Source organism: Mytilus californianus, unplaced genomic scaffold (assembly GCF_021869535.1).
Source record: "Mytilus californianus isolate M0D057914Y unplaced genomic scaffold, xbMytCali1.0.p SCAF_7, whole genome shotgun sequence".
NCBI lineage: Eukaryota > Metazoa > Mollusca > Bivalvia > Mytilida > Mytilidae > Mytilus > Mytilus californianus.
This window is the reverse complement of record NW_026262723.1, coordinates 92,004,954-92,031,449: the sequence shown is the minus strand read 5'-3', so window position 1 is coordinate 92,031,449 and position 26,496 is coordinate 92,004,954. Positions and strand designations below refer to the sequence as shown.

At 32.5% G+C, this 26,496-nt stretch overlaps 2 protein-coding genes and 1 long non-coding RNA gene across 6 annotated transcripts in view; 2 read left to right on the top strand and 1 right to left on the bottom strand.

Annotated features, from left to right (window-relative positions):
- Nucleotides 1–1,957, bottom strand: part of LOC127708688 (COP9 signalosome complex subunit 1-like) — a 38,585-nt gene extending 36,628 nt beyond the window's left edge. For both annotated transcript variants that reach the window (XM_052213801.1, XM_052213802.1), the window contains exon 1: nucleotides 1,900–1,957. In XM_052213801.1, the coding sequence (XP_052069761.1) occupies nucleotides 1,900–1,932 (33 nt within the window). In that variant the 5' untranslated portion in view covers nucleotides 1,933–1,957. The remainder of the gene's footprint in view (nucleotides 1–1,899) is intronic.
- An 8,995-nt stretch (nucleotides 1,958–10,952) lies between these two features.
- LOC127708740 (oxidized purine nucleoside triphosphate hydrolase-like) overlaps nucleotides 10,953–26,496 on the top strand; it is a 34,199-nt gene continuing 18,655 nt past the window's right edge. For 2 of the 3 annotated variants that reach the window (XM_052213870.1, XM_052213869.1), the window contains exons 1-2: nucleotides 11,181–11,225; nucleotides 16,386–16,537. In XM_052213870.1, coding sequence (XP_052069830.1) covers nucleotides 11,190–11,225; nucleotides 16,386–16,537 — 188 coding nt within the window. In that variant the 5' untranslated portion in view covers nucleotides 11,181–11,189. Of the gene's footprint in view, nucleotides 11,097–11,180; nucleotides 11,226–16,385; nucleotides 16,538–26,496 lie in introns of those variants that run through there. The other variant, XM_052213871.1, reaches the window with a different exon arrangement.
- LOC127708770 (uncharacterized) lies at nucleotides 22,554–25,470 on the top strand. Its single transcript, XR_007985379.1, has 2 exons — nucleotides 22,554–22,908; nucleotides 24,760–25,470. It is a non-coding gene; the product is annotated as an uncharacterized LOC127708770 (long non-coding RNA).

Below are 26,496 nucleotides of genomic sequence, written 5' to 3'. Positions count from 1 at the left end.
TACTAAAAAATGACCTAAAAGAGTTTGAACATATATATTCACATTCTGACTTTTTAAATGCCCATTTAATTAGGTGTGTGAATTTTTTCTTAATGAGAATGTGAGCTCGAGGCAATGTGGTATATAGGGTAGAAAAATCAAAACTTTGAACAGATTCAAAATCACCAATATATGCATGCAATTTATCAAGTACTTCCAACGAGTTCTTGACACTCCAAAAGTAATTAATTCCACTATTTTCGAAGGCCTTATTTGAACAATTTATTATCAGGTTTTTGATTGTACCAAGTGTACTGGTAAGAAGAATAGACAATTTAGTAGTGGAACAATGGCTTGAAGACGAAATGAATCTATATTTGTATGTATTTCCCATAGGGTCCTATGTTAAACTAAGTCCCCCGCTGGCAGCCATCTTGGATGATGGATCCGCTACAAAGTAACAACACTTGGTCAGCCAAGTGATGAGAAAAGCTCACTTGGCCCTTCGGGCCAGGTGAGCTAAAAATGGAACAAAATTTTAACAAAATTTTCTTCTGAATACTAGCTTTTAATCATAAACAAGCTACTGTCCAAGTTTGGTACAAATCCAGGATAGTTTAAGAAAGTTGTTAAAATTTAAAAAAACTTTAATCACAGAGTGAATGTAATGTTACATGTAACTGGCAGAAAAACTAAGTCCATTTATAAGTAAAATACAGAAAAAATGGATTTTTTTTTTACAAAATTTACTTTTGGATACTCTCTTATGATCATAAACAAGCTTCTTTCCAAGTTTGGTAGAAATCCAGGATAGTTTAAGAAAGTTATTAAAATTTCAAAAACTTTAACCAGAGTGAAAATTTGTTGACGCCGCCGCCGACGACGGAATGTAGGATCGCTTTGTCTGGCTTTTTCGACAAAAGTCGAAGGCTCGACAAAAAAATAGACTTACCTGATGACAGTGTTTCTTTGTTTACATTGAAAATAACATCACAACTAAAATCCCTAACAGCACCAACATCAGAAACGTTTCCCTATTTCAGTTTCTTTTTTAATAGATTCTGATTAAAATATGCTTGAATTCAAAAAATAATTTATACAGACCTCGTCCCCTTTCACAAGTTACACCTGCATTATAAATAGTTAGTGGTGTCAGACTTGAGACTTGCATATCTCAAGTGATTTTGCTATAGCAATATTTGGAGGCAGATTGTTCCAGTCCTTGACAGTGCAAAGAAGAACCAAATCCCAAAAATCTTTTGTTACTGGGCTAGGTTAATGGCTTGTACAGCTTGAAGTAAAAAAAAATGCACCAATAATCTTTGGGAGCTCACATTCTGCTCATCAGGGAGCACCTGCCTCATATCATTGAATTTAAATGTGCTTGTTGAATCAAATTTCATATGCGAAATATATGCTTTTCATGCCTATATATAGAACATATATAAATAGTTTGAGGTTGAGGGCAATCATGTACAATGTATGCTCATTTTAGACACTTTATTCTAACAAACCCTAAATACAAATCAGTTTAAATCATATTTAGCCAGCCACTTCCAACAAATCATGTGTGGTATGTAATGTGTAAGGGCACCCACATTTCTCCACAATATATGTATATATTCCTACACCAGAAATACTTACTTGTACCTACATTTAAGGTTATACATGCTTTGGCTCTATCAAAGGCAATACCTGCCAAATATATCGTGTTTTTTTTTTTGAAAAACAATAACACTTATTTAGCTCTATTTTATAAATTGTTGATATAATTTGAGGAGTATGATACCTCGTGCAAGCTTATTAAACATATAATTTACAGTTTTACATCAAATTTTCGGACTATGGTATAACCATAAACATTAAGGTGATAATAAAACTGTTCTACGCTTAATGTGCTTGCTGTAAGTTACAATTTACCTGCAGTAAACCTTGCTGAAATGACAGCGGCATTTTTCCGGAAGCTTCTTCTGTAAACCGGAAGTGAAAATGCGCATATTCAAATAAAATTTGACCACAAACCAGCATATATTTTTATTCAATTTCAGAAAATAACGGCCATGTAAATGTGAGACCACAAACAGATGAATTTGACACTAGGGTTTGAAAACTTCATATATGCAAAAAAAATTATGCCACTGTCAGCTCACAGTTAAAAATACCCTTTTTGCTGATTTTAAATTTCAATTATTTTAGTGTTTTTTCTGTGTTATACCAGAAGTCCATTACTACTGAGTCTAGTAATGGACTTCTGGTTATGCTTACTTAAGTACACTAGAAACACCATTTGTTATTATTATGATGACATGATATTATTTTAATACACTTACATTGATTTCATTTACATTGAAATCCATGTCAACTCGTACCTTTGCCAACTCGTACTCAACCAACTCATATCCCAATATTTACCAACTCCATTCAGAAGAGCAATTAAGGGCATCGGCTTTTTAAAAACAGCAATTAAGACTGCGGCATTGGCTCCAAACAGCAATCAAAGGCATTGGCTTTAAACAGCAATTAAGAGCATTGAGTTTAAAGAGCAACTGTAAGAAAAGCAGTACACCAGATTAGAAAGCAGATAAATAAGGCATTTTCCTTGGCATCTATCGTCAACTGTTATAACCTTGGTTACTTTATTGCGGACAAGAATCCATTAAGCCCTTGGTGTCCATCGTTCATTGTAGGGGGACGAAACCACTTATTCATTCGATTCCAAAATGCTACCAGTAATTTAGCCCTTGCTGTATCCGGAGAAATAACTGGTACGAACTCCGAAGAGTACCTTAATTATCTGTATCCCCGGTACGTGACACTTAATTTCTAGTTTACTATCCACAGCGGTCACTGATAATACTAATTACTAGTAATGCACTTCTGATAAGATATCAAGTTATTTATATATATAATTCGTCTCAAAGTTAGCCCAACAATGTTATATCTTCAAATTTGCGTTAGCAAATTTTTGTACTTCCCTCAGCGGGATTCGAACTCTTATTTCTGTGACATCGTGGCAACACCACCTGAACCGTGTCCAGCGCCCTAGACCACTCGACCACCTAGGCTATATAACATATAGCTTTCTCTGCATGGTCGTGTAATGCCTTTCCTCCGTTCGGCTTTATATAGGGCTGTAACACATGTAGGACATGATGTATAGTGGCAAGTAGATGGTGTAACTTTCAGATCAGCTATTATTTCTGTCCGTAAAGGATGATAATGTTAATTACCATGCCGCCACATCAATGATTTTAATTTTATTATACACGCCTAAACATGTGGAACCTGATGTTCAGTGGTTGTCGTTTGTTGATGTGGTTCATAAGTGTTTCTCGTTTCTCGTTTTTTATATAGATTAGACCGTTGGTTTTCCTTTTGAATGGTTTTACACTAGTCATTTTGGGGCCCTTTATAGCTTGCTGTTCTGTGTGAGCCAAGGCTCCTTGTTGAAGGCCGTGCTTTGACCTATAATGGTTTACTTTTACAAATTGGGACTTGGATAGAGAGTTGTCTCATTGGCACTCATACCACATCTTCTTATATCTATATGTGACAACTTTATGACCGGCAGACATTGTCCATCGGATAACACGTGGTTATACAGGGCTAACACCATAATATATACATATATATTTAATTTGTCTCAAATTTAGCCAAACAATGTTAGGTCTTCAATTCTTTTTTCTTCCCTCAGCGAGATTCGAAGCCTTGCTTCTGTGACATCGTGGCAACATCGCCTGCACCGTGTCTAGCGCCCTTTTTTCTCTGGATAAAATTTTATTCAAATATGTACCAGCGTCCTAGACCACTCGACCACCTAGGCTATATAAAATTCTTGTTGTAAATATAATGGAATTTTATGCGACTGTCATACAAGTGAGAGGTTAGCTAGCTATAAAATCAGTTTTAATCCACCATTTTCGACATAAGGAAATTCCTGTACCAAGTCAGGAATATGGCAGTTTTTTTTCGTTCGTTTGATGTGTTTGAGCTTTTGATTTTGCCATTTGATAAGTTTTGAATTTTCCTTGGAGTTCGGTATTTTTTTTATTTTAACTTTTCGCTATACATCATGCACTGTGTTACAACCCTAGATAACCGACGAGGAAAGACACTACTCGACCAGCGAAAGCTATATTTTCATACAGTTTTGATTATATGAAATGTGCCTGTTTTTAATTCTGTTAAAATTACACTTTTTTTTCATCATAAGCTAGTAAATTTTTTTATCCCAGTGATATCTATTTTTATACAAGTGTCTTTATAAACAACATAACTACTAAGGGTCACTTATGCAAGGTCATTCAAAACATGACGTCATACAGAAAAAAACTGTAGATTGCACGATTAATTATTTATTGGTCCAAGCATACATAAAACTATCATTTATTAGGAAGTATGGCTTTAACATATTCAATATAAACACGTCTGTCAACTCGTAATAGCAAAATTGTGTTTGTAAAGTTAGAGTTATATTAATTAAGATTTATTTTCTTTTGTTTCTAAATTATTTGTATAGACCTCATCACTTAAAGTTGGGTGCATACTCTATTCAAGTCTGTCTGTTTTTCCATTCGTCTGCAACATTTTTAACAAACTTTCTTTCCAAAAATCTGTTAAGGCCTCACAAATGACATACAATTATAGTGACTTACTATAAAAATATTAAACTTAAAAGCGACAAAAATAAATTCTATATCTCTTTCTTTAAAAATGAAATCGACTGTATATTTCCAGTTTAGTTCTTATATTCAGCATTAAATAAGAAATAAGAAGATGTGGTATGAGTACCAATGAGACAACTCTCCATCCAAGTCACAATGTGTAAAAAGTAAACAATTATAGGTCAAAGTACGGCCTTCAACTGACGGATCCTTGGCTCACACCGAACAGCAAGCATTAAATTGGCCGACTGACTACAGATTCTTTGCAGCGCATTTTTGTAGAACAATAATGTAAATTAAAATGATCGCACCTGCGGTTTCTTTATAGGATTCTTACAATGTAGCGTATGACTTAGGGGAAGAATCATATCAAAATTATAGAAAACGTACAGTTTTTATAAAAAAAAGCATAATTCTATGCGAAGTTCGGTTAACACTATTATGCTGTAAATATCATATGTATACAGGTAAATTTTGCATAAGTAGTTTTCATTAATCTATTATTTAGTTATTGTTGGATACATTTTCGATAAGTTACCTCCTTCCCATCCCGAATTTAGATTGTTGTACAAGTTAAAGTGTGTATGTATGCTGGCAATTTATGTAGTCGGTCATCCATATATGTATATAATATATATATATAAATTGCCTAACAATGTAATTTTAACACACTATTGAGTATGTAAATATTAGAATGTTTAAAATATTTACAACGCCATAAAAAATAAACACAATATTTCGCTAGACAAACTAGCTTCATCAAGCGTGCATCTATCCAGGTGAAATCGGATGTAGATAAGAAACTTTTGCAGCTCTCTGTACATAAATTTAGCTGTCTTGTAAAGAATTCAAAATTTGGATGAAGTTCAAGATTATTTACAAAATTTGTGGTTGAAGTTTGCAAGGTCTATTGGCCAATATCACAGGATAAAAAGAACGATGCTGCGTACTAAATTATTCTTTATCTTTCCTGTATCTTTTCTCGTCTTTTTCATTCAGACTCTAAAGTGTGGAGCTGGTGGATCCAAAAGTTTTCTCTTCTCCTTCTCGCCGTGGTGTCCCACTCGGTGTTGACTTCTATGATTTGGAAAGTAACATTATCAAAAGGATGTTTCTTTGAGCGAAGATGTCTTGTGAGAGGACAGTTTTTGTTGGTTTTGTACCATGAACGATGGTAGTTAAGCCGAATATTAAATTTATCCATTGTTTCTCCCACATACAATTCAATTTAGACTTGTTCATCATACATATATATATATATATAAGTCTCAAGATATGCACAACGGTACTAGTCTAAAGATATCTTTAGACTTGTATAATTATTTCCTTATCTGCGCAGTAGCGTCTATTCTAGACGATCCGGTACATATTAAATTTGCTGGTTGTTCCTTTTTATAGACTTCTATATATATATATAAACAAGTCTAAATTGAAAACAACGTTCAAAACTATGATTGCGTTGGATAAAAACCGCAATTTTTATACGTGTGCATGTAAAACAAATTTCTTGTTAGAGGGGTCTAAATACAGCACAAACAACATTTTTCAAAAGACCAAAAAAGTGAAAAAGTATATTTTAACAAAACGCATTTGACTAACAGGTCGAACAACAAATGTTCTTAAACCCTGCCGACTGCCATTGGCGATCGCCAAATAAACGGATCACCAGGTGTAATAAATTGGATCTTATTTATAAATTAATACCAAACAGAAAACAATAGACTTGCGGCAAAGATGGTATACCGCAAACAAAAGGTGCAAAGATGTTTGTACACTGTATGATGAACTTATACAATAATATTCGACAAAAAAGAGTATCATTTGTATAAAAATAAGGAGACGTGGAGTATTGTGGTAGGATTACCAATGAGACAACTATCCACCATGCAGAGTTCAAAATAAAGTGGATGTAAGTAATTAAAAGCAACCGTACGGTCTTCAACAATGAGAAACCCTCATACCGCATAGTCGGCTATAAAAAGCCCCGACTGCATAGGGTGATGTCCTCGCACTAAATAATTCAAAGCTTGGTCATAGCGAACAAGTTGTTTCGGAAATATATACACCGTAAGAAAGGACCAAAGGAACATCGCCGTCCAAAAAGAGAAAATTAACAACCGGGAACGAAAAATCGTCTCTTTTGTCGTAAGTTTTTTGCATAGTTTCCCTATCTTTCTATCTTCATATTTCCGCACTCAGTCACAACTTCGACTATTACGTACCGTTGCATGCGTGGCTTATGTACAATTCAAAAGAAATAATCATTCCAGTAATATTACGTTACATTGGTGAACAGAAAAATAAAATATATTAATACAGTGATTTAATTAATTTTTGGTTGTGGATTGCTATCCTATGTATATTATTATGTTGTTATTGTTGTCTTCTGCAAGGTCCTGTATGAAAGATATTAATTGTGTCTCACATGATCGTTTAGATCGAAAGCAATGTTGTAGATCATATAATATATTGGGTTTTTTTTTCCAAGACGTTCTATTATTTGACTAGCTATGATATGCTCCTTTACTTTGCAAAGTATACATGCAAGTGAAATTGGCCTGTAATTTATGGCATTGTGTTTGTCTCCTTTTTTGAGGACAGACTTTTGCATGTTTCCACTCTGTAGGTATTTTGTGAGTGTTAATTGACTTTTGGAAGATGAGTGTGATGACAGGACTAAGATGATCTTTCATTTCTTTTAATACCTTTCCACATAGTTCATCAGGGCCTGTGGCTTTATTTGGATTGATGTTATGCAGTAATCCCGTGTGAAACTGAAATATCTAAATTTAGAAAAGGAAATTATTGCTGTCTGTATAAGATTTATTTAAAGTAAGTTCCTTTGGGCAAATTTCCTCAGTCAGAATCCTGTTTTTCAAATCTGGGAATAGTATACCAACCAGAAACTAGTCAATATACTGATTATGTCCCAGTTCATAATCGTTCATACGGATCCAGAGATCATTTTTAACAACTCTAACTAAAAATGTGGACAATTCTATGTTAAGGGTGTCTTGACAGCTTCAGACCTGGGACATCAAATTTTAGTATAATAGTCCCAGTTCAGACATACTAATTTTTTAATCTTTTGTAACTGGACCAACTTACTATCTTCCGTTGATATCAAAACTTTTAAAAAATAAAAAAGATTAACACCCTTACTTGCTATTTGAAGCATAAACCATAATGAACCATGAAGAAATAGATTGGGAAGGAATATGAAACAAGTTGCTTTAAAAAAAAAAAGACAATACGTGAACCTTGGAACTTTTTTATGCTATTTATTAATTCAACTAAATTAAAAATTATATCTCAGTGCTTTCATGGCCATGTGTGGAGGAGGATATTTTCTTTTTAAATTATTGTAAATCATGACAATATGAGAGTGGTGTTAATTTTAAAGTGAGATGAAAATAAAAAGGGAATGTGTCCATGGGACACACGTATACATGATGCCCCTGCTTGCATATCATATACAGTTTTAAAGGGACATAACTGAAGAACGGTAAAAGTGACACTACCTAAATTTGTAGTTGATCTGACTTTTGTGGTAATAGGTATTGTGTATAAGTTTCATAATATATGGTTGAGGCAAACTTAAGTAAGAGAACGGAAACTTTTATGTTTGTAAAGGGGAATAACTCTAGAACAGTAAACGTTACACAACCAAAATTCTAATTTGATCTGTGTTTTGTGGTAATAATCATTGTGTATAATCTCATACCATTTGGTTGAGGAAAACTAATTAAAGTTAGAGAACGGAAATGAAAAATTCAGCAATTTTCATTTGAAAAGGGGCATAACTCTAGAACTGTTAAAGTGACGCCACCAATTTCAAACATGATATGTATTTTGTGGTAATAAGCATTGTGTATAAGTTTCATAACATTTGTTTGAGGCAAACTTAAGTTAGAGAACGGAAACCAACTCAGTTAAGGGTAAACTGACGTAATGTCCCCACCGCTACGTAGGGGGCATAAAAAGAAATGGATTCCCAGACGTATACTTTCTTAAAGAATGATAATTATTCAAAACATGGACACATGTACCTTCTTTCAAAAATTCATAAAATAAATCTAGACATAATTAATGATCGAGGCATTTCGAACTGGTCAGATAGTAGGAGACATTAAATGTTCCTTACCGACCAATTATCAATAAGTGTAACTCTCCCACGAGACGCATTGGGAGACTTCTTGATCTAATTATAAAACCATTATTGAAGAGGCTTAACTTTTACATTCGAGATACAAAAGATTTCATTTGATTAATAAAACTGAGTCACACGAGGTCAAAAAAGCATATAAACGCATGCCAACAAGAATACATTGCGAGGTAGTAGTTGGGAGACTTTTGAAAAGGGACCCATGCTTAAACAATTTTAAGCAAAAAATCCTGAAACACTGATGAAATTCTGAATTATAGGCAACAAACATTTATTTAGTTAGCGAAAACGGTTTAAAGTCTTGAGATTTATTACGTATATTGGTTGAAGGAACCGCATTTTTTAATAATTTTTAATTTTAAAACACAATTTCATAAATTCAGATATATTTATTAAAAGAATGTTGGTCTCAGTATAATATGTATTTCCAATCTTAATTCTTATATTGCTATATAATTGCTTAAACAAATACCCGAACGTAAGATCAAATACACTCTTTTTCTAACTTTCCAATGTTTACAGAATCCATTGTATGCTTATTCAGTGTAAAAATCTAGCGTTAATTGTTTTGTGTATTTGTATTTTTTTCTTTTGCATAACATATTTTTAAAAGACCTCATGAAAGATTAACATGCAATTGTTAAATCTATTTCCTTATTTAAAAAAGTATATAATATATTTTTCATTATTAAGAATATGATTATTTCCTGGGAATATTAACAAACAGTTTTTACTTTATTTGTTTTATTTTCAGTTTTTGAAACGGACATTTTTGTTTATCTGATTTGTCAAAATGACATGTGCATAAAACTTATTGTTACAAATCAACAAATCCCAAAGCCTACTAGAACTCATTATGTAGAAACCACAACACCATTAATATCTGGCACTGATGTTCGATACCATAGGTCGTTAAATCTTGACCATTTAACTTTCACTTGTTTATCAAACGTTGCAACTGTCAACTTTGCTCAAGTAAACACTTACGATGCATAAATATAGCTTTAACATACATGTTTGAAAGTGATATATAGATACATTTAGTTTATTATCATATATCAGATAAGAGAATAAGCGATTTGTGACAATTTCTTTATTGCGACGTTTTAAATATCTCAGATACCCCCGTATGGAGGTGCTCTTAATTGCAGGAGGCTAATACAGATAAGATGAATAAGTGTTCTGAATGAAGAATAATTTAGCTTCCGAATATTCCTCCATAGACTATATTTCTAACAAATTAATATGCATGAACCCTCAGGGGTTCACGCAAAAATGCACTGTCCTAACTATGAACTATATTTTTAAGACAACGAAAATCAAAAGACAACAACTTCGTTCCCGGACCAATTGAAATTCCGGACCTGTTATTTTTTCTCAAGGATTTTTTGTTCTTCTGAAGAAAAAAAATACTCAGTCAATTAACTTTGAAACTCAAGATGAATCGTATTGTGTCGTTAGCTTTTTTCCTCACTCAGATAAATTTCCATTTTATTTTATATTTAGTTAGTCGAAGATGTTATCGGACGAATTGAAAACTTTGAGCTAGTAAGTGTTTATGCAAGATAGGTAACTAGTGTTGTATTGGTTAATACAGTTCGTTACTGTATGTTATAGGGAAAACGGTACTATTACATTTTTCACTATACAAATCCTTGCATTTTCCCAGCATTAGGTTGGCCTTTTGTGTACCCAAGGCAGGTGAAGGAAGTCAAATTAGGAGCGCTGTGATTGGATGTAAGGGTACAATATATTTTTTTTATTTATCTATGAATAACTGCAGTGTGTATATTTACAATATAAATTTTAATACCTATTGAAATATTTTCTAGAGAATTATTTGAAAAGGCTTCCAAAATTTCATAAATTTGGTGTAAAATGACGGTGGGCATGGATAACATAAACAAGCTCCGTTGGAAATTGGTCATGATACTATTTGGCTTCAATTTTTAAAATAGAATAATAAAGTACTAACACCACACATAACTGTTTTATCCAGGTTTTTATTATAAAAAGTGGTAAATTTAGAAAATGTTAGTATTGTCGCCTATGGCAGAATAAATAGTACCGTTTTCCCTATAGTTCATGAGCCTTTTGGTTATTGGTCAGGTAATTTTGCATCTCGCAAACGATTATTATCAGCCAGACGCTTGTATTGAAAAAGAAAGTAGAAAACGTGTTTTCTTTTGTATTGAAAGCTCCCCGGTTGAGTCAGCGTTTGCAAAATTTTTAAAAAGCAAAACAACCAATTAGTTGAAATTAGGTTGCCATATTTTACTTGAGCACAGGTTAGAATAGTTTTATAAATGTATGCCTTCTTTCTGGCTGCCTTTATATTTTGTATGTCACTCTGCTGAGCTTTTTGCTATTAATTGAATGCCATGTCTGTATATGTATCTGCATCTTTATCAGTATGGGTATGTTGTAGAATCCTTATGAGCTTTACTACAGCAGGGACATATAATGCAATTAGTCCCGATTGTGGTTATATAGTACCGCTTTAAACAGGTAGGGAACAGCCCCCTAAATGAGGGACTGTCCCCCAGTCAAGGGGTCATTTTGCTGTTGTAGAAAAGAAAAAAGAAAACCTTAGCTTTTTTAACTTAAAAGGGGGAAAATTCATTATATATGGAACAACTTTTCTAAACATGCTAAAAGAAGGGTCCACTTATTTTTATAATAAAGAAGATATAAGTCCATGAATATTACAAAATTCTTGGACATGTTTTGACCATATAATACCAGATAGATGGGTATCCGGTCGTTCCGTCCCCAAACCGATCCGGCCCCAAGTCGATCCGGCCCAAAGTCGATCCATCCCAAGTCGATCCGGCCCACGTCGATCCGGCCCAAAGTCGATCCGGCCCCATAATAAATTATGAATAAACTATATTGACTTTGGAGGATTTTGTGACAAATTTTAACAGTATAAATGGAATTTGCAAAAAGTATCGATTGGTTTACCAGTCAAAGAATTATTTTAAATCGATACGAAAGTGAGTGTGATTGTGTCTGTTTGTATAGCAGCTTCAACATATTAATATGAAGTTATTTTCCATGATAACTTTGAATGTCATGGCGATTTTTATTTTATTTAATTCACACACAGAATAGCTAAATAAATATTTACAGTCCAGTGGAACCTATAAAATTTAACTCATCATATAATGACTTGTTTAATCAAATCATTAGTCTATAATTGGTTTGTTTATTCAACAATTGTCTGATGATTGTGAACTAAGGTAATGCCACTCGTAATCACTTAATTCAATCAAATCCTGATTGATTAAAGTTACGTAATCAACAAGGTCTTTATAGTTTGATCTTTTGTTTGGTGTTATTTGTTATAATAATTAATTGTATTTTTTTTTCAGGTAACATCAGAGGCTTCTATATAACACATGTTTTTTTTTTTTTGTAATATCGAATATAGTTAACATATTTTTTATTTAAGTTGACAATATTTTGAATAGTTCTGTATAGATAAAAAACAAGTTATATGACTATCCATTATTCTTTATTGCAAGATAATAACAAATTAATTACACTGAATGCACATTTTCACTCTCTAAAATATAATATCAGCACTACTTTAATATAACAATAAATTCATACACACTAACAAACACTCTATCTCTGACACTCACATAAATATATATAACTTTTTAATCATTTACACTAACAGTTACACTGTCACTTACATAATATAAAAGGGGTCACACTTGCAGCACTACAATAACATATACAGTTACTATCATACGCAGTACATATATAATATATAGAACAACTAACAGCACTATACTTGTTCAATTTGATTAGCTCACCAATTGCAAGAACAAACGCACTATATTAGTCTAAACATAAAGAATTCTGGTTCAGGTTCAGGTGCTGCTTCTGGTTCAGGTGCTGCCTCTGGCTCGACTGGCTTACGAAGATCACATATATTTCTTCATTTATAAAGGAATTACAAAAATAATAAATATCTATCTTTATTATGTAAAATTCAAATATATGATACAACTTCATGATGCAAATATATAATACAAATATATGATGCAAATATTAAAACTGATAGTACGCTTTACTATTTTCGTTAAAATATTTTATTAATCGAAATACTCTGTTATGTTCAAAAAGTCAAATAAGAATAAATAAAGCAATCTTTATTTAGAATTTATAAGCTTTTTACCATTTTACACCTGAAAACATGCAAATTAATATTCCCAGATTTAAAACAAAACTATATACTTTTTTTTTCATATTTATGGTTTAATGATGAAAGCAAAAAAAAGATATTTAAGAATTTTATACAAAATTACAGTTTGATTATATTAAAGCAAAAAGTGAAAATAGAAATTCTGTTATATACGTTTGTATTATAATTATACCCAATCATCTTGAAAACTTGTAATGAAAACATAATCAATCTAGAGTGGGTGGCGCATATTCGCCTTGGACACATTTTCGCCGTTTTGCTATTTTTTCTGTAAAATTTGTGTGCCTTTACCCAATACTTGCCTAAATAGATGGTAAAGGCTGGTTGTAATGTTACAACTGTTGATATTCCTGTTTACCCCATTTCCAAGGTTATTCGCACATATTGAGAAATACACAGGTGTTTTTAAATGATTTTGGCAATTATGTAAGATTTATATGGCAATCATGCGCAGTCTTAAAGTAAATATTTGTGAGAAAAATCGTATAGGATTGATCTCTCAAGCTAATTCATGTAATTACAAACATTCGTTTTTATAATATACCAGGATAATGAGGATGGTCATATCATACATTGCGGCGAAAATGTGTCCCCCATGGTACACGAACAACTTGATTTCCTCTGGAGTTAGAACAATTAACCAATGTTTTGAAGATAATTTCTTTATCAAACAATTCATATGGCAAAATCAAAGGTACTTTATTTAAATCATTTGCACCACGTGACTTTATCCCTTTTGATCAAATTACTTCCCTTAGCTTAAGATTGAAAATATAATTTATTATAGATTTGCGGATAATCCAGTCCTTTTCCGTCATGTATCTAAAACTAATGTATCTTTAAAAACTTCCTTTGGCGGATATTTACAAAAATGCTGTGTAATTCTAAGGGAAAATGCTTAAAATTTGACTTTTTACGAAATGGGAAGGTTGAAATCATCATGTTTTTAAAAGAATTTGGCCGAAAACTTAAGAAAGCAGGTAAGTTAAAAGTTATTTAACTTTAAAATTCAACCTACAAGGTGTTTCCCTATATGCGAACAAATCATGTATATATCTTCTTGCATGTGTATTTCTGTTTTGAATCTTGCTATTTTACGATTTTACGTCATTTTATTTGATCTTATATAGCAATTACACAATGGTTACGCTTCCGATTTTTAAACTAAAAAGGCCGAAAGATTTCAGAGTAGACAATGTCCATTTGTACACGGACAGAAGCCTAAAAACATGTACAATTCACCTATATGCGAACAAATTGTTCATTCGAAATAGGTATTTGCATATTGGCATTTTTATTAAAAGGGCTTATATAATCCTATTGTAATGGCTGCCGTTATGAGACGGCAAAATGGCCACTATGCAAATTAGCAAATTACCCCAAATTTTGCCATATGTTTTTCATTTAGTTAAATTTCTGAAACCTTCATAAAAAGTTCCAAATATTCGAATGTAGGTCGGATGTAAGTGGAAATGAACGAATTATGCGGCGAATATGGGTCTCTCACTCTACTTGTTTTATACTCATCTAAAGAAAATATTTGTCAAAGGCCACTTTTTTTACCGTACACCTTTTACATTATAATAAAATTCATAAACCTTTATGAATTACAATTAATATATATCTTTATTTTTATTCCTTATAAATATATATTTTTTATTGGGGCCGGATCGACTTTAAATATGGGCCGGATCGACGTTGGGCCGGATCGACGTGGGACGGATCGACTTGGGCCGGATCGACGTGGGGCCGGATCGACATGAAAGCGATAGATGTATAGTTCTTTGGGAAAAGTTTCTTCAAATAATATGAATATGTGCCCTTTTGTTTAACATAATTAAACCATCATAAACACTTCAAACAAAGTATTTTTATGATTTTAATTTGTGGTTTAAAAAAGTGGATCATAATCTATCAAAGTTTCAATTTTTACGACACTTGACCCAAACAGGAAGTTGTCTAAGTGACTGTTTTTTTCTGGATTGGACTAAGTAGCGATAAGGTATATTTAGATTCCTGCTCTTGATGTGTAGCAAAAAAAGCCATAGATAAGTCATGTAAGTAGAGGGGAATACAGCCCTTATGCAAATAACTTCCCCAATTAAAAATAAAATAAGCAATTAAAATCTTAAAAAAAAAATTTTTTTCAATGTACATGTAATTGATATTAGAATCTACTAGTTACATGTATTTGAAAATGTTAAAATTGTTCACAGCCATTTATATGATAAGTCAAATGTTATCCACAATCTACATACATTATTAAAATCTATAAAAGCTCTTCGTTTGGATATAATTGATACTAGAATTAGGTGAGCACCAAGTTAAATTCATGGAAATGCTAAGGACTCTAAGGTACTAAGGATGCATGTCAAATGGCAGTCATTTATTATAAGCTGTATGCATAATGCCATATCTTGCCATAAATTTCAATAATATTTCTGAAAAAAATCATAGAAAAAATGTAGTTCTGGTGTTTTTATTTTTTCATATGCATCTTAATGTAACATGCCTATTTTTATGCCCCCGCCGTAGCGGAGGGGCATTAAGTTTTACCCTTGTCCTTCTGAACGTCCGTACATCCCAAAGTTGGTTTCTGTTCTCTAACTTTAGTTTGCCACAACCAAATGTTATGAAACTTATACACAATGCTTATTACCACAAAACACAAATCGAGTTTGAATTTTGGTGGCGTCACTTTAACCGTTCTAGAGTTATGCCCCTTTACAAATGGAAAAATTGCTGAATTTTTCCTTTCCGTTCTCTAACTTTAGTTTGCCTCAACCAAATGTTATGAAACTTATACACAATGCTTATTACCACATAATACAGATCAAGTTTGAAATTGGTTTGCATCACTTGTACCTTTCTTGAGTTATGTCCTTTATAAACATAAAAATTGCTGAATTTTTCGTTTCCGTTCTCTAACTTTAGTTTGCCTAAACCAAATGTTATGAAACTTATACACAATGCTAATTACCACAAAATACAGATCAAGTTTGAATTTTGGTGGTGTCACTTTTACTGTTCTAGAGTTATGTCTGTTTACAAATGGAAAAATTGCTGAATTTTTCGTTTCTGTTCTCTAACTTAAGTTAGCCTCAACCAAATGTTATGAGACTCATACACAATACTTATTACCACAAAACTCAGATCAAGTACAAATTTGGGTAGCGTCACTTTTACTGTTCTTCAGTTATGTCCCTTTATAACTTTATATGATATGCAAGCGGGGGCATCATCTGTATCCCATTATCACATTCACCATTTATTTTAAATGATTCTTTAGTCACACTTAATTTAAGCATGCACCATTTCTGGAAATATTACTGAATAGTTGTTCTTTTTTTAACTTTCTTAGGCTAAAATGATCAAAATCTTGACACTTGTTCTAGTTAGAGATGGAAAGAGAATTTTACTTGGAATGAAAAAAAGAGGATTTGGTGAAGGAAGGTGGAATGGATTTGGTGGAAAAGTCGAAAAGCAAGAAACTGTTATTGATGGTGCAAAAAGGTATAAATTGATCTTTTTGCTAATTTTCTACTTCAAGAAACAATGATAGACATTTGTTTGATACAATTGCTAAAATTCTTAATCCAATGGAGGACCAATTCCTGCTTAAATTTATGGAAATGATGCAAAGTTGATGCCAGTTGATAACCTACAGGGCTATCGAACAGTTGTCTGTCATTGTTTCTTGAAGTAAAAGATTAGAAAAGTTTAATGGGAGAAATTTGGATAAATCTTCAAAAAGACCAATTGCTGCCAATATGGACATGATGGAAATGATCCAGTTACAATCACTTGTAAAATTCTACAACTCTAACCAACAGGACACATGGCTGGAACTAGAATTTAAAGTTGAACATTTAGTGGAAACAGTTTGTTAAGTTTAACTTCTACAAACCTACAATGTACAGGATACTGTATTTCAAAAAGGCGTTTATTGTATGCACATCATACCAAACTTAATAATAGATATCTGAATTATTGGAAAGAAAATATTTTTTGTGATGATAAATCAGTGAACAGTAATAAGCTCAGAACATATTATAGACAGCTTAAAGAAAATTACAAATTGGAAACCTATTTAATGTTAAGTATTGACAAAAAAGTAATAGGATGTTTTGCCAAAAATTCGCACAAGTAATAGTGTTCTTAAAATTGAACAAGGTCGACATACTAAAACTCCTTTAGAAGAAAGAATTTGTCCCTTGTGTCTTTTAGAAGTAGAAGATGGATTTCATTTCACTATGAAATGTACAAAACTAAATACAATTAGAGAACAATTATTTTCTAAAATTAGTAAAATAGTTCCCTCTTTTTTAAATATGACTAATGAAGCAAGATTTATATTTTTGCATACGTGTGGTGAGAATGATATAATTAGAATTATTATAAAATTCATTAGGGACGTTTACAATTCTAGAAATGCTTTATTGAGTATTAAATAACTTTGTGTTACCACTTCCTCAGCAGAAATTAGATACATATACTAATGTAACAATATTATTTTTTAATAATGGAGGGGATATACAAATTTAAATATACAATATTTATAAATGTGGACAGATATATGTTTTATGTTTATCATTTATGTATAGCCAATGTTTATTGTCTTTGGTGGCAATCCTGTAATTTTGGATTTTAAACCAATAAAATATCTGAAACCATTGTCGTGACATCAGCCTATTCATTTACCGTGGATTCTTTTTCTAGAATCAACACTTCCTAAATCTGTCGCTGAAATGGACTCACCAGATTATATTCAATTTGTTTCCTTTGTGTGCCTAATTTCATTAAGTTTGAATTGGTTAATTTACTGATTTCTGTTCACTAATGGAATTAATTTAAAAACTTACCTTTATTTTTTGCAATTTTTATATGCCTTCACTGGGAATCGAACCCCTCATGGAAATCTGTTATGTGTGACTGACATCAACACATCAACTCAGTTACCAATGAATGGGTTGCAATTTAGATGTCTATTTTATATATATAAATGAACATATGATACACATGGGTATAACGGACACACAGGGCTTGTACCTTTATATATGCATAATAGTATAGTATAAGTTGGTAGCCGCGAGGTTAGCATGGTTAAGATCAATGAGTTAAAGTGCCAAGTTAAAGGTAGAGACATGTCGGGTTAGGTTCGAATCCCTGTATTCTCTTTGTTGTCCCTATTCTTTAGTTTTTATACGCCCGTTTACGGGACGTATTATCGTATACCGCTGACCGTCTGTCTGTCCGTCTGGCCGTCCGTCGTCAACATGTCGGACATTAATTCAAAAATGCTTTAACCAATATGCATGAAACTTTGGTGAATTGTTTATATCTATTGACGTGAGCTCCCTTTCCTTTTTTATAAATTTCAGACTTACCATTTCCGAGTTCTGGGGTTTTATTCATTAAAAAAGGGGGGATTTTCCAGTTTTCGGACAATAACTCAAAAACAATTTCACCAAATTGCATGAAACTTTTTGTGAATTGTTCATATCTATTGACGTGAGCTCCCTTTCGTTTTATATAAATTTTGGATTTACCGTTTCCGAGTTTTTGGGTTTTATTCATTAAAAAGGGGGGGATTTTCAAGTTTTCAGACAATAACTCAAAAAAAATTTCACCAATTTGCATGAAACTTTTGTGAATTGTTCATATCTATTGACAGGAGCCTCCTTTCATTTTTTTATAAATTTCAGATTTACTGTTTCCAAGTTTTGGGGTTTTATTCATTAAAAAAGGGGAGATTTTCCAGTTTTCAGACAATAACTCAAAAACAATTTCACCAATTTGCAAGAAACTTTGGTGAATTGTTTATTTCTATCAACATGAGCTCCCTTTTGATTTTTATAAATTTCAGATTATACGTTTCCGATTTATGGGGTTTTATTCATTACAAAAAGGGGGATTTCCAGTTTTCTGACAACAACTCAAAAATGCTTTCAGCATTTTTTATGAGACTTTGGTAAATTGTTTATATCTATTTTTGTAAGCTCGCTTTGGATTTTTATAAATTTTCGATTTTACATTTCAGAGTTATAAGATTTTATTTGTTTAAAGTCTGACAACCGATTTACTAAGTATTGCGCAACAGCACAGTGTATTGCACAACAGCAAGAAATCTTTCATATAACCAATTTCAAGTTCTTTGACTACATTTATTCAGAAACCTATAATATATCAAATATTTAATTACAATCCAAATTCAGACCTGTATCAAGCTTGAATATTGTGTCCATTTTTGCCCCAACTGTTCAGGGTTGGACCTCTGCAGGCGTATCCAGCTGCGCTCAGCAGAGCAGTTTATATAAATTTAGGATTTACCATTTCCGAGTTTTTGGGTTTTATTCATTAAAAAAGGGGGGATTTTCCAGTTTTTCGGACAATAACTCAAAAAAAATTTCACCAATTTGCAAGAAACTTTAGTGAATTGTTCATATCTATTGACGTGAGCTCCCTTTCGTTTTTTATAAATTTCGGGTATACCGTTTCTGAGATTTGGGGTTTTATTCATTAAAAAAGGGGGGATTTTCCAGTTTTCAGATAATAACTCAAAAACAATTTCACCAATTTGCACGAAACTTTGGTGAATTGTTTATTTCTATCGACATGAGCTCCCTTTTGATTGTTATAAATTTCAGACTATACATTTCCGATTTATGAGGTTTTATTCATTACAAAAAGGGGGATTTTCCAGTTTTCGGACAATAACTCAAAAATGCTTTCAGCATTTTTTATGAAACTTTGGTGAATTGTTTATTTCTATCAACATGAGCTCCCTTTTGATTTTTATAAATTTCAGATTATACGTTTCCGATTTATGGGGTTTTATTCATTACAAAAAGGGGGATTTCCAGTTTTCTGACAACAACTCAAAAATGCTTTCAGCATTTTTTATGAGACTTTGGTAAATTGTTTATATCTATTTTTGTAAGCTCGCTTTGGATTTTTATAAATTTTCGATTTTACATTTCAGAGTTATAGGATTTTATTTGTTTAAAGTCTGACAACCGATTTACTAAGTATTGCGCAACAGCACAGTGTATTGCACAACAGCAAGAAATCTTTCATATAACCAATTTCAAGTTCTTTGACTACATTTATTCAGAAACCTATAATATATCAAATATTTAATTACAATCCAAATTCAGACCTGTATCAAGCTTGAATATTGTGTCCATTTTTGCCCCAACTGTTCAGGGTTGGACCTCTGCAGGCGTATCCAGCTGCGCTCAGCAGAGCAGTTTATATAAATTTAGGATTTACCATTTCCGAGTTTTTGGGTTTTATTCATTAAAAAAGGGGGGATTTTCCAGTTTTTCGGACAATAACTCAAAAAAAATTTCACCAATTTGCAAGAAACTTTAGTGAATTGTTCATATCTATTGACGTGAGCTCCCTTTCGTTTTTTATAAATGTCGGGTATACCGTTTCTGAGATTTGGGGTTTTATTCATTAAAAAAGGGGGGATTTTCCAGTTTTCAGATAATAACTCAAAAACAATTTCACCAATTTGCACGAAACTTTGGTGAATTGTTTATTTCTATCGACATGAGCTCCCTTTTGATTGTTATAAATTTCAGACTATACATTTCCGATTTATGAGGTTTTATTCATTACAAAAAGGGGGATTTTCCAGTTTTCGGACAATAACTCAAAAATGCTTTCAGCATTTTTTATGAAACTTTGGTAAATTGTTTATATCTATTGTTGTAAGTTCCCTTTAGATTTTTATAAATTTTTGATTTTATGTTTCCGAGTTATAAGATTTTATTTGTTTATAGTCTGACAACAGATTTACTAAGTATTACGCAACACCACAATGTATTGCACAACAGCAAGAAATCTTTCATATAACCAATTTCAAGTTCTTTGACTACATTTATTCAGAAACCTATAATATATCAAATATTTAATTACAATCCAAATTCAGACCTGTATCAAGCTTGAAATATTGTGTCCATTTTTGCCCCAACTGTTCAGGGTTGGTCCTCTGCGGGCGTATCCAGCTGCACTCAGCGAAGCAGTTTATTCTGTTTTTCTGTTTATTTGCAAATCCCTATGCGAGTAAAACGTGATGTGCCTAGAATTAGGCTTCTTGCTAGAAATTTCGGTAACATACTTATTATATATACTTAGAAATAAGTTTGAATATGTCTTATTTTGTACATTAAGGTTAATATTCAGATGCCTGATAATTAAAGACAGACGTGTTATGTAATATTTGTATTTCTTTAACCAATTAATTGTGAACTAAGTATATGTAAGAGAATGTTAATCTCTTTCGTCATGATTAAGTACGATTGGTTGTATTCAAGAATTAGTTTCATTGTCATTGCAATGTTTATAATTGATGCATGACTTCCTTTTTCAGCATTTCATTTATGGATTAGTTTTAGTGATGTAAGGACTTTCTTATAATTTGGGAAATATAAAAAAAAAAATGCGTTATAGACATTAGGTCACACAACAGTACAAAGAAAAAGTAGGAATTGTATATGTTTCCTGATGTGAGTATGACTGTAAATCATGTAATATTTTAGTGAGGAATTATCCTTTTTTTATTTACAGTTTAAATCAATAAATACTTTTGAGTTACAACTAATTTTATTTCACAGGCAATATTTTGGTCCGGCTTTTTAAATCAAATACTTTTTCATTCAGTCAGGGGAATGTTCAAATAAAATGCCTTTAAAAGTATTAAACATATTCTAAACTTAAATTAAATTCCTTTTTTTTTTATTTTATCGGAATATTGGAAATAACTATTCTTCACAACCGCTGGTCCAGTAATCAGAATTTGGGAAAACTAAAGATTTAGGTTATTTTTTATTTAAAACTTTTTTTCTTTTTTTGCATTGCTTTGATATTATTCAATTTTTTAGTAATTTGAAGTTATTAATATTTTCATAATAAAATTAAAGGTACCAATTTTACTGCACCAGTAAGTTTCAACTTATTTTTGATTTTTATGCCCCCGCCGTAGCTGAGGGGGCATTAAGTTTTACCCTTGACCGTCTGTACGTACGTACGTCCCAATATTGGTTTCCGTTCTCTTACTTTAGTTTGCCTCAACCAAATGTTATGAAACTTATACACAATGCTTATTACCACAAAACACAGATCAAGTTTGAATTTTGGTGGCGTCACTTTAACCGTTCTAGAGTTATGCCCCTTTACAAATGGAAAATTGCTGAATTTATCGTTTCCGTTCTCTAACTTTAGTTTGCCTCAACCAAATGTTATGAAACTTATACACAATGCTTATTACCACAAAACACAGATCAAGTTTGAATTTTGGTGGCGTCACGTTAACGGTTCTAGAGTTATGCCCCTTTACAAATGGAAAAATTGCTGAATTTTTCATTTCCGTTCTCTAACTTTAGTTTGCCTCAACCAAATGTTATGAAACTTATACACAATGCTTTTTACCACAAAACACAGATCAAGTTTGAATTTTGGTGGCGTCACTTTAACCGTTCTAGAGTTATGCCCCTTTACAAATGGAAAATTGCTGAATTTATCGTTTCTGTTTTCTAACTATAGTTTGCCTCAACCAAATGTTATGAAACTTATATACAATGCTTATTACCACAAAACACAGATCAAGTTTGAATTTTGGTGGCGTCACTGTAACTGTTCTAGAGTTATGCCCCTTTAGAAATGGAAAAATTGCAAAATTTTTATTTTCTTCTAAATATCAAGTAATTTTTATACGACCGCAAAAATTAAAAATTTTTTGGTCGTATATTGGTATGACGTTGGCGTCGTCGTCGTCCGGCGTCTCCGGCGTCGTCCTGCGTCGTCCGAAGACACATTGGTTTTAGCACTCTAACTTTAGTTTAAGTGAATGGATCTCCATGAAATTTTACCATAAGGTTCAATACCACGAAAGGAAGGTTGGGATTGATTTTGGGGGTTATGGTACCAACAGTTAAGGAATTAGGGGCCAAAAAGGGGCCAAAAATAAGCATTTTTGTAACTTCCAGACAATAACTTGTGTGTAAGTGTATGGATCTCTCTGACATTGTACCACAAGGTTCCATATCACAAAGGGAAGGCTGTAATTGATTTTGGGGGTAATTGCCTCAAAATGTTAGGAATTAGGGGCCAAAAAAGGGGCAAAAAACAAGCATTTTTCTAGTTTCATGACAATAACTTGTGTGTTAGTGTTTGGATATTTCTGAAATTGTACTACAAGGTTCCATATCACAAAGGGAAAGCTGGAATTGAGTTTGGGGGTAATTGCCCGAAACGTTTAGGAATTGGGGGCCAAAAAGGGGCCAAAAATAAGCATTTTTCTAGTTTCCAGACAATAACTTGTGTTCAAGTGTATGGATCTCTCTGAAATTGTACTGCAAGGTACCATACCACAAAGGGAAGGCTGAGATTGAGTTTTGGGGTGATGAATCATAAGGGGGTTCAAAAAATTTGGGGGGGGGGGGGATTTTTTTTTCTTCTTTTTTTCCTTTTTTTTTTCTTTTAAGATTTTCCATTTTAAGTTGGTTATTTCTGATTTATATTTAAAAGCAAATAATAATGATATGGTAGGAGATACACACCAAACAGGATGTGTAAATTATTATATAATAAGTATTGTGCAATAGCAAGAAATTTTCAATTGCACAGTATTGCACAATAGCAAGAAATCTTCAATTGCACAGTATTGCGCGATAGCAAGAAATCTTCAATTGCACAGTATTGTGCAATAGCAAGAAATATCCAATAGCACAATATTGCGCAATAGCAAGAAATTGTCAATTGTACAGTATTGCGCAATAGCAAGAAATAATCAATTGCACAGTATTGTGCAAAAGAAGATACTTCGTATAAATTGCTTATTTCTTGATCAATTTCAATGGGGTTTTATTCTTGAATTCTTGGGGTTCTTTAATATGCTGAATCTAACCGTGTATTAAGTTTTTGGATTTTGGGCCCCGTTTTTAAATTGGTCCACATTGAGGTCCAAAGGGTCCAAAATTTAACTTTGTTTGATTTCATCAAAAATTGAATTATTGGGGTTCTTTGATATGCCGAATCTAACCGTGTATTTAGATTCTTAATTTTTGGTTCTGTTTTCAAATTGGTCTACATAAAGGTCCAAAGGGTCCAAAATTAAACTTAGTTTGATTTCAACAAAAATTGAATATATGGGGTTCTTTGATATGCTGAATCTAACCATGTATTTAGATTTTTGATTATGGGCCCAGTTTTCAAGTTGGTCCAAATCGGGGTCCAAAATTAAACTTTGTTTGATTTCAACAAAAATTGAATATATGGGGTTCTTTGATATGCTGAATCTAACCATGTATTTAGATTTTTGATTATGGGCCCAGTTTTCAAGTTGGTCCAAATTGGGGTCCAAAATTAAACTTTGTTTGATTTCAACAAAAATTGAATATATGGGGTTCTTTGATATGCTGAATCTAACCATGTATTTAGATTTTTGATTGTTGGGCCCCGTTATCAACTTTGTCCACATTGAGATCAAAAGGGTCCAAAATTAAACTTTGTTTGATTTCATCAAAAATTGAATATATGGGGTTCTTTGATATGCTGAATCTAACCATGTATTTAGATTTTTATACGACTGCAAAAAAATTTTTGTGGTCGTATATTGGTATGACGTTGGCGTCGTCGTCGTCGTCCGGCGTCGTCCGAAGACACATTGGTTTTCGCACTCTAACTTTAGTTTAAGTGAATGGATCTTTATGAAATTTTACCACAAGGTTCAATACCACAAAAGGAAGGTTGGGATTGATTTTGGGGGTTATGGTAATAACAGTAAAGGAATTAGGGGCCAAAAAGGGGCCAAAAATAAGCATTTTTGTAACTTCCAGACATAACTTGTGTGTTAGTGTATGGATCTCTCTGACATTGTACCACAAGGTTCCATATCACTAAAGGAATACTGGGATTGATTTTGGGGGTAATTGCCTCCAAATTTTAGGAATTAGGGGCCAAAAAAGGGGCAAAAAACAAGCATTTTTCTAGTTTCATGACAATAACTTGTGTGTAAGTGTATGGATCTTTCTGAAATTGTACTACAAGGTTCCATATCACAAAGGGAAAGCTGGGTTTGAGTTTGGGGGTAATTGCCCTAAACGTTTAGGAATTTGGGGCCAAAAAGGGGCCAAAAAACACATTTTTTTCTAGTTTCCAGACAATAACTTGTGTTCAAGTGTATGGATCTCTCTGAAATTGTACTGCAAGGTACCATACCACAAAGGGATGGCTGGGATTGAGTTTGGGGGTGATGAATCATAATGGGGGTTCAAAAAATTTTGGGGGGGGATTTATTTTTTTTTCCTTTTTTTTCTTTTTTTCCTTTTTTGTTTCTTTTAAAATTTTCCATTTTAAGTTGGTTATTTCTGATTTATATTTAAAATCAAATAATAATGATATGGTAGGAGATACACACCAAACAGGATGTGTAAATTATTATATAATAAGTATTGTGCAATAGCAAGAAATTTTCAATTGCACAGTATTGCACAATAGCAAGAAATCTTCAATTGCACAGTATTGCGCAATAGCAAGAAATCTTCAATTGCACAGTATTGCGCAATAGCAAGAAATATCCAATAGCACAATATTGCGCAATAGCAAGAAATTGTCAATTGTACAGTATTGCGCAATAGCAAGAAATATTTAATAGCACAGGATTGTGCAAAAGAAGATACTTCCTATAAATTGCTTATTTCTTGACCAATTTCAATGGGGTTTTATTCTTGATTTCATGGGGTTCTTTAATATGCTGAATCTAACCGTGTATTTAGTTTTTGGATTTTGGGCCCCGTTTTTAAATTGGTCCACATTGAGGTCCAAAGGGTCCAAAATTAAACTTTGTTTGATTTCATCAAAAATTGAATTATTGGGGTTCTTTGATATGCCGAATCTAACCGTGTATTTAGATTCTTAAATTTTGGTTCCGTTTTCAAATTGGTCTACATTAAGGTCCAAAGGGTCCAAAATTAAACTTAGTTTGATTTTAACAAAAATTGAATTCTTAGGGTTCTTTGATATGCTGAATCTAAACATGTATTTAGATTTTTGATTACGGGCCCAGTTTTCAAGTTGGTCCAAATCGGGGTCCAAAATTAAACTTTGTTTGATTTCAACAAAAATTGAATATATGGGGTTCTTTGATATGCTGAATCTAACCATGTATTTAGATTTTTGATTTTTGGGCCCCGTAATCAACTTTGTCCACATTGAGGTCAAAAGGGTCCAAAATTAAACTTTGTTTGATTTCATCAAAAATTGAATTATTGGGGTTCTTTGATATGCCGAATCTAACCGTGTATTTAGATTCTTAATTTTTGGTTCCGTTTTCAAATTGGTCTACATTAAGGTCCAAAGAGTGTAAAATTAAACTTAGTTTGATTTTAACAAAAATTGAATTCTTAGGGTTCTTTGATATGCTGAATCTAAACATGTATTTAGATTTTTGATTATGGGCCCAG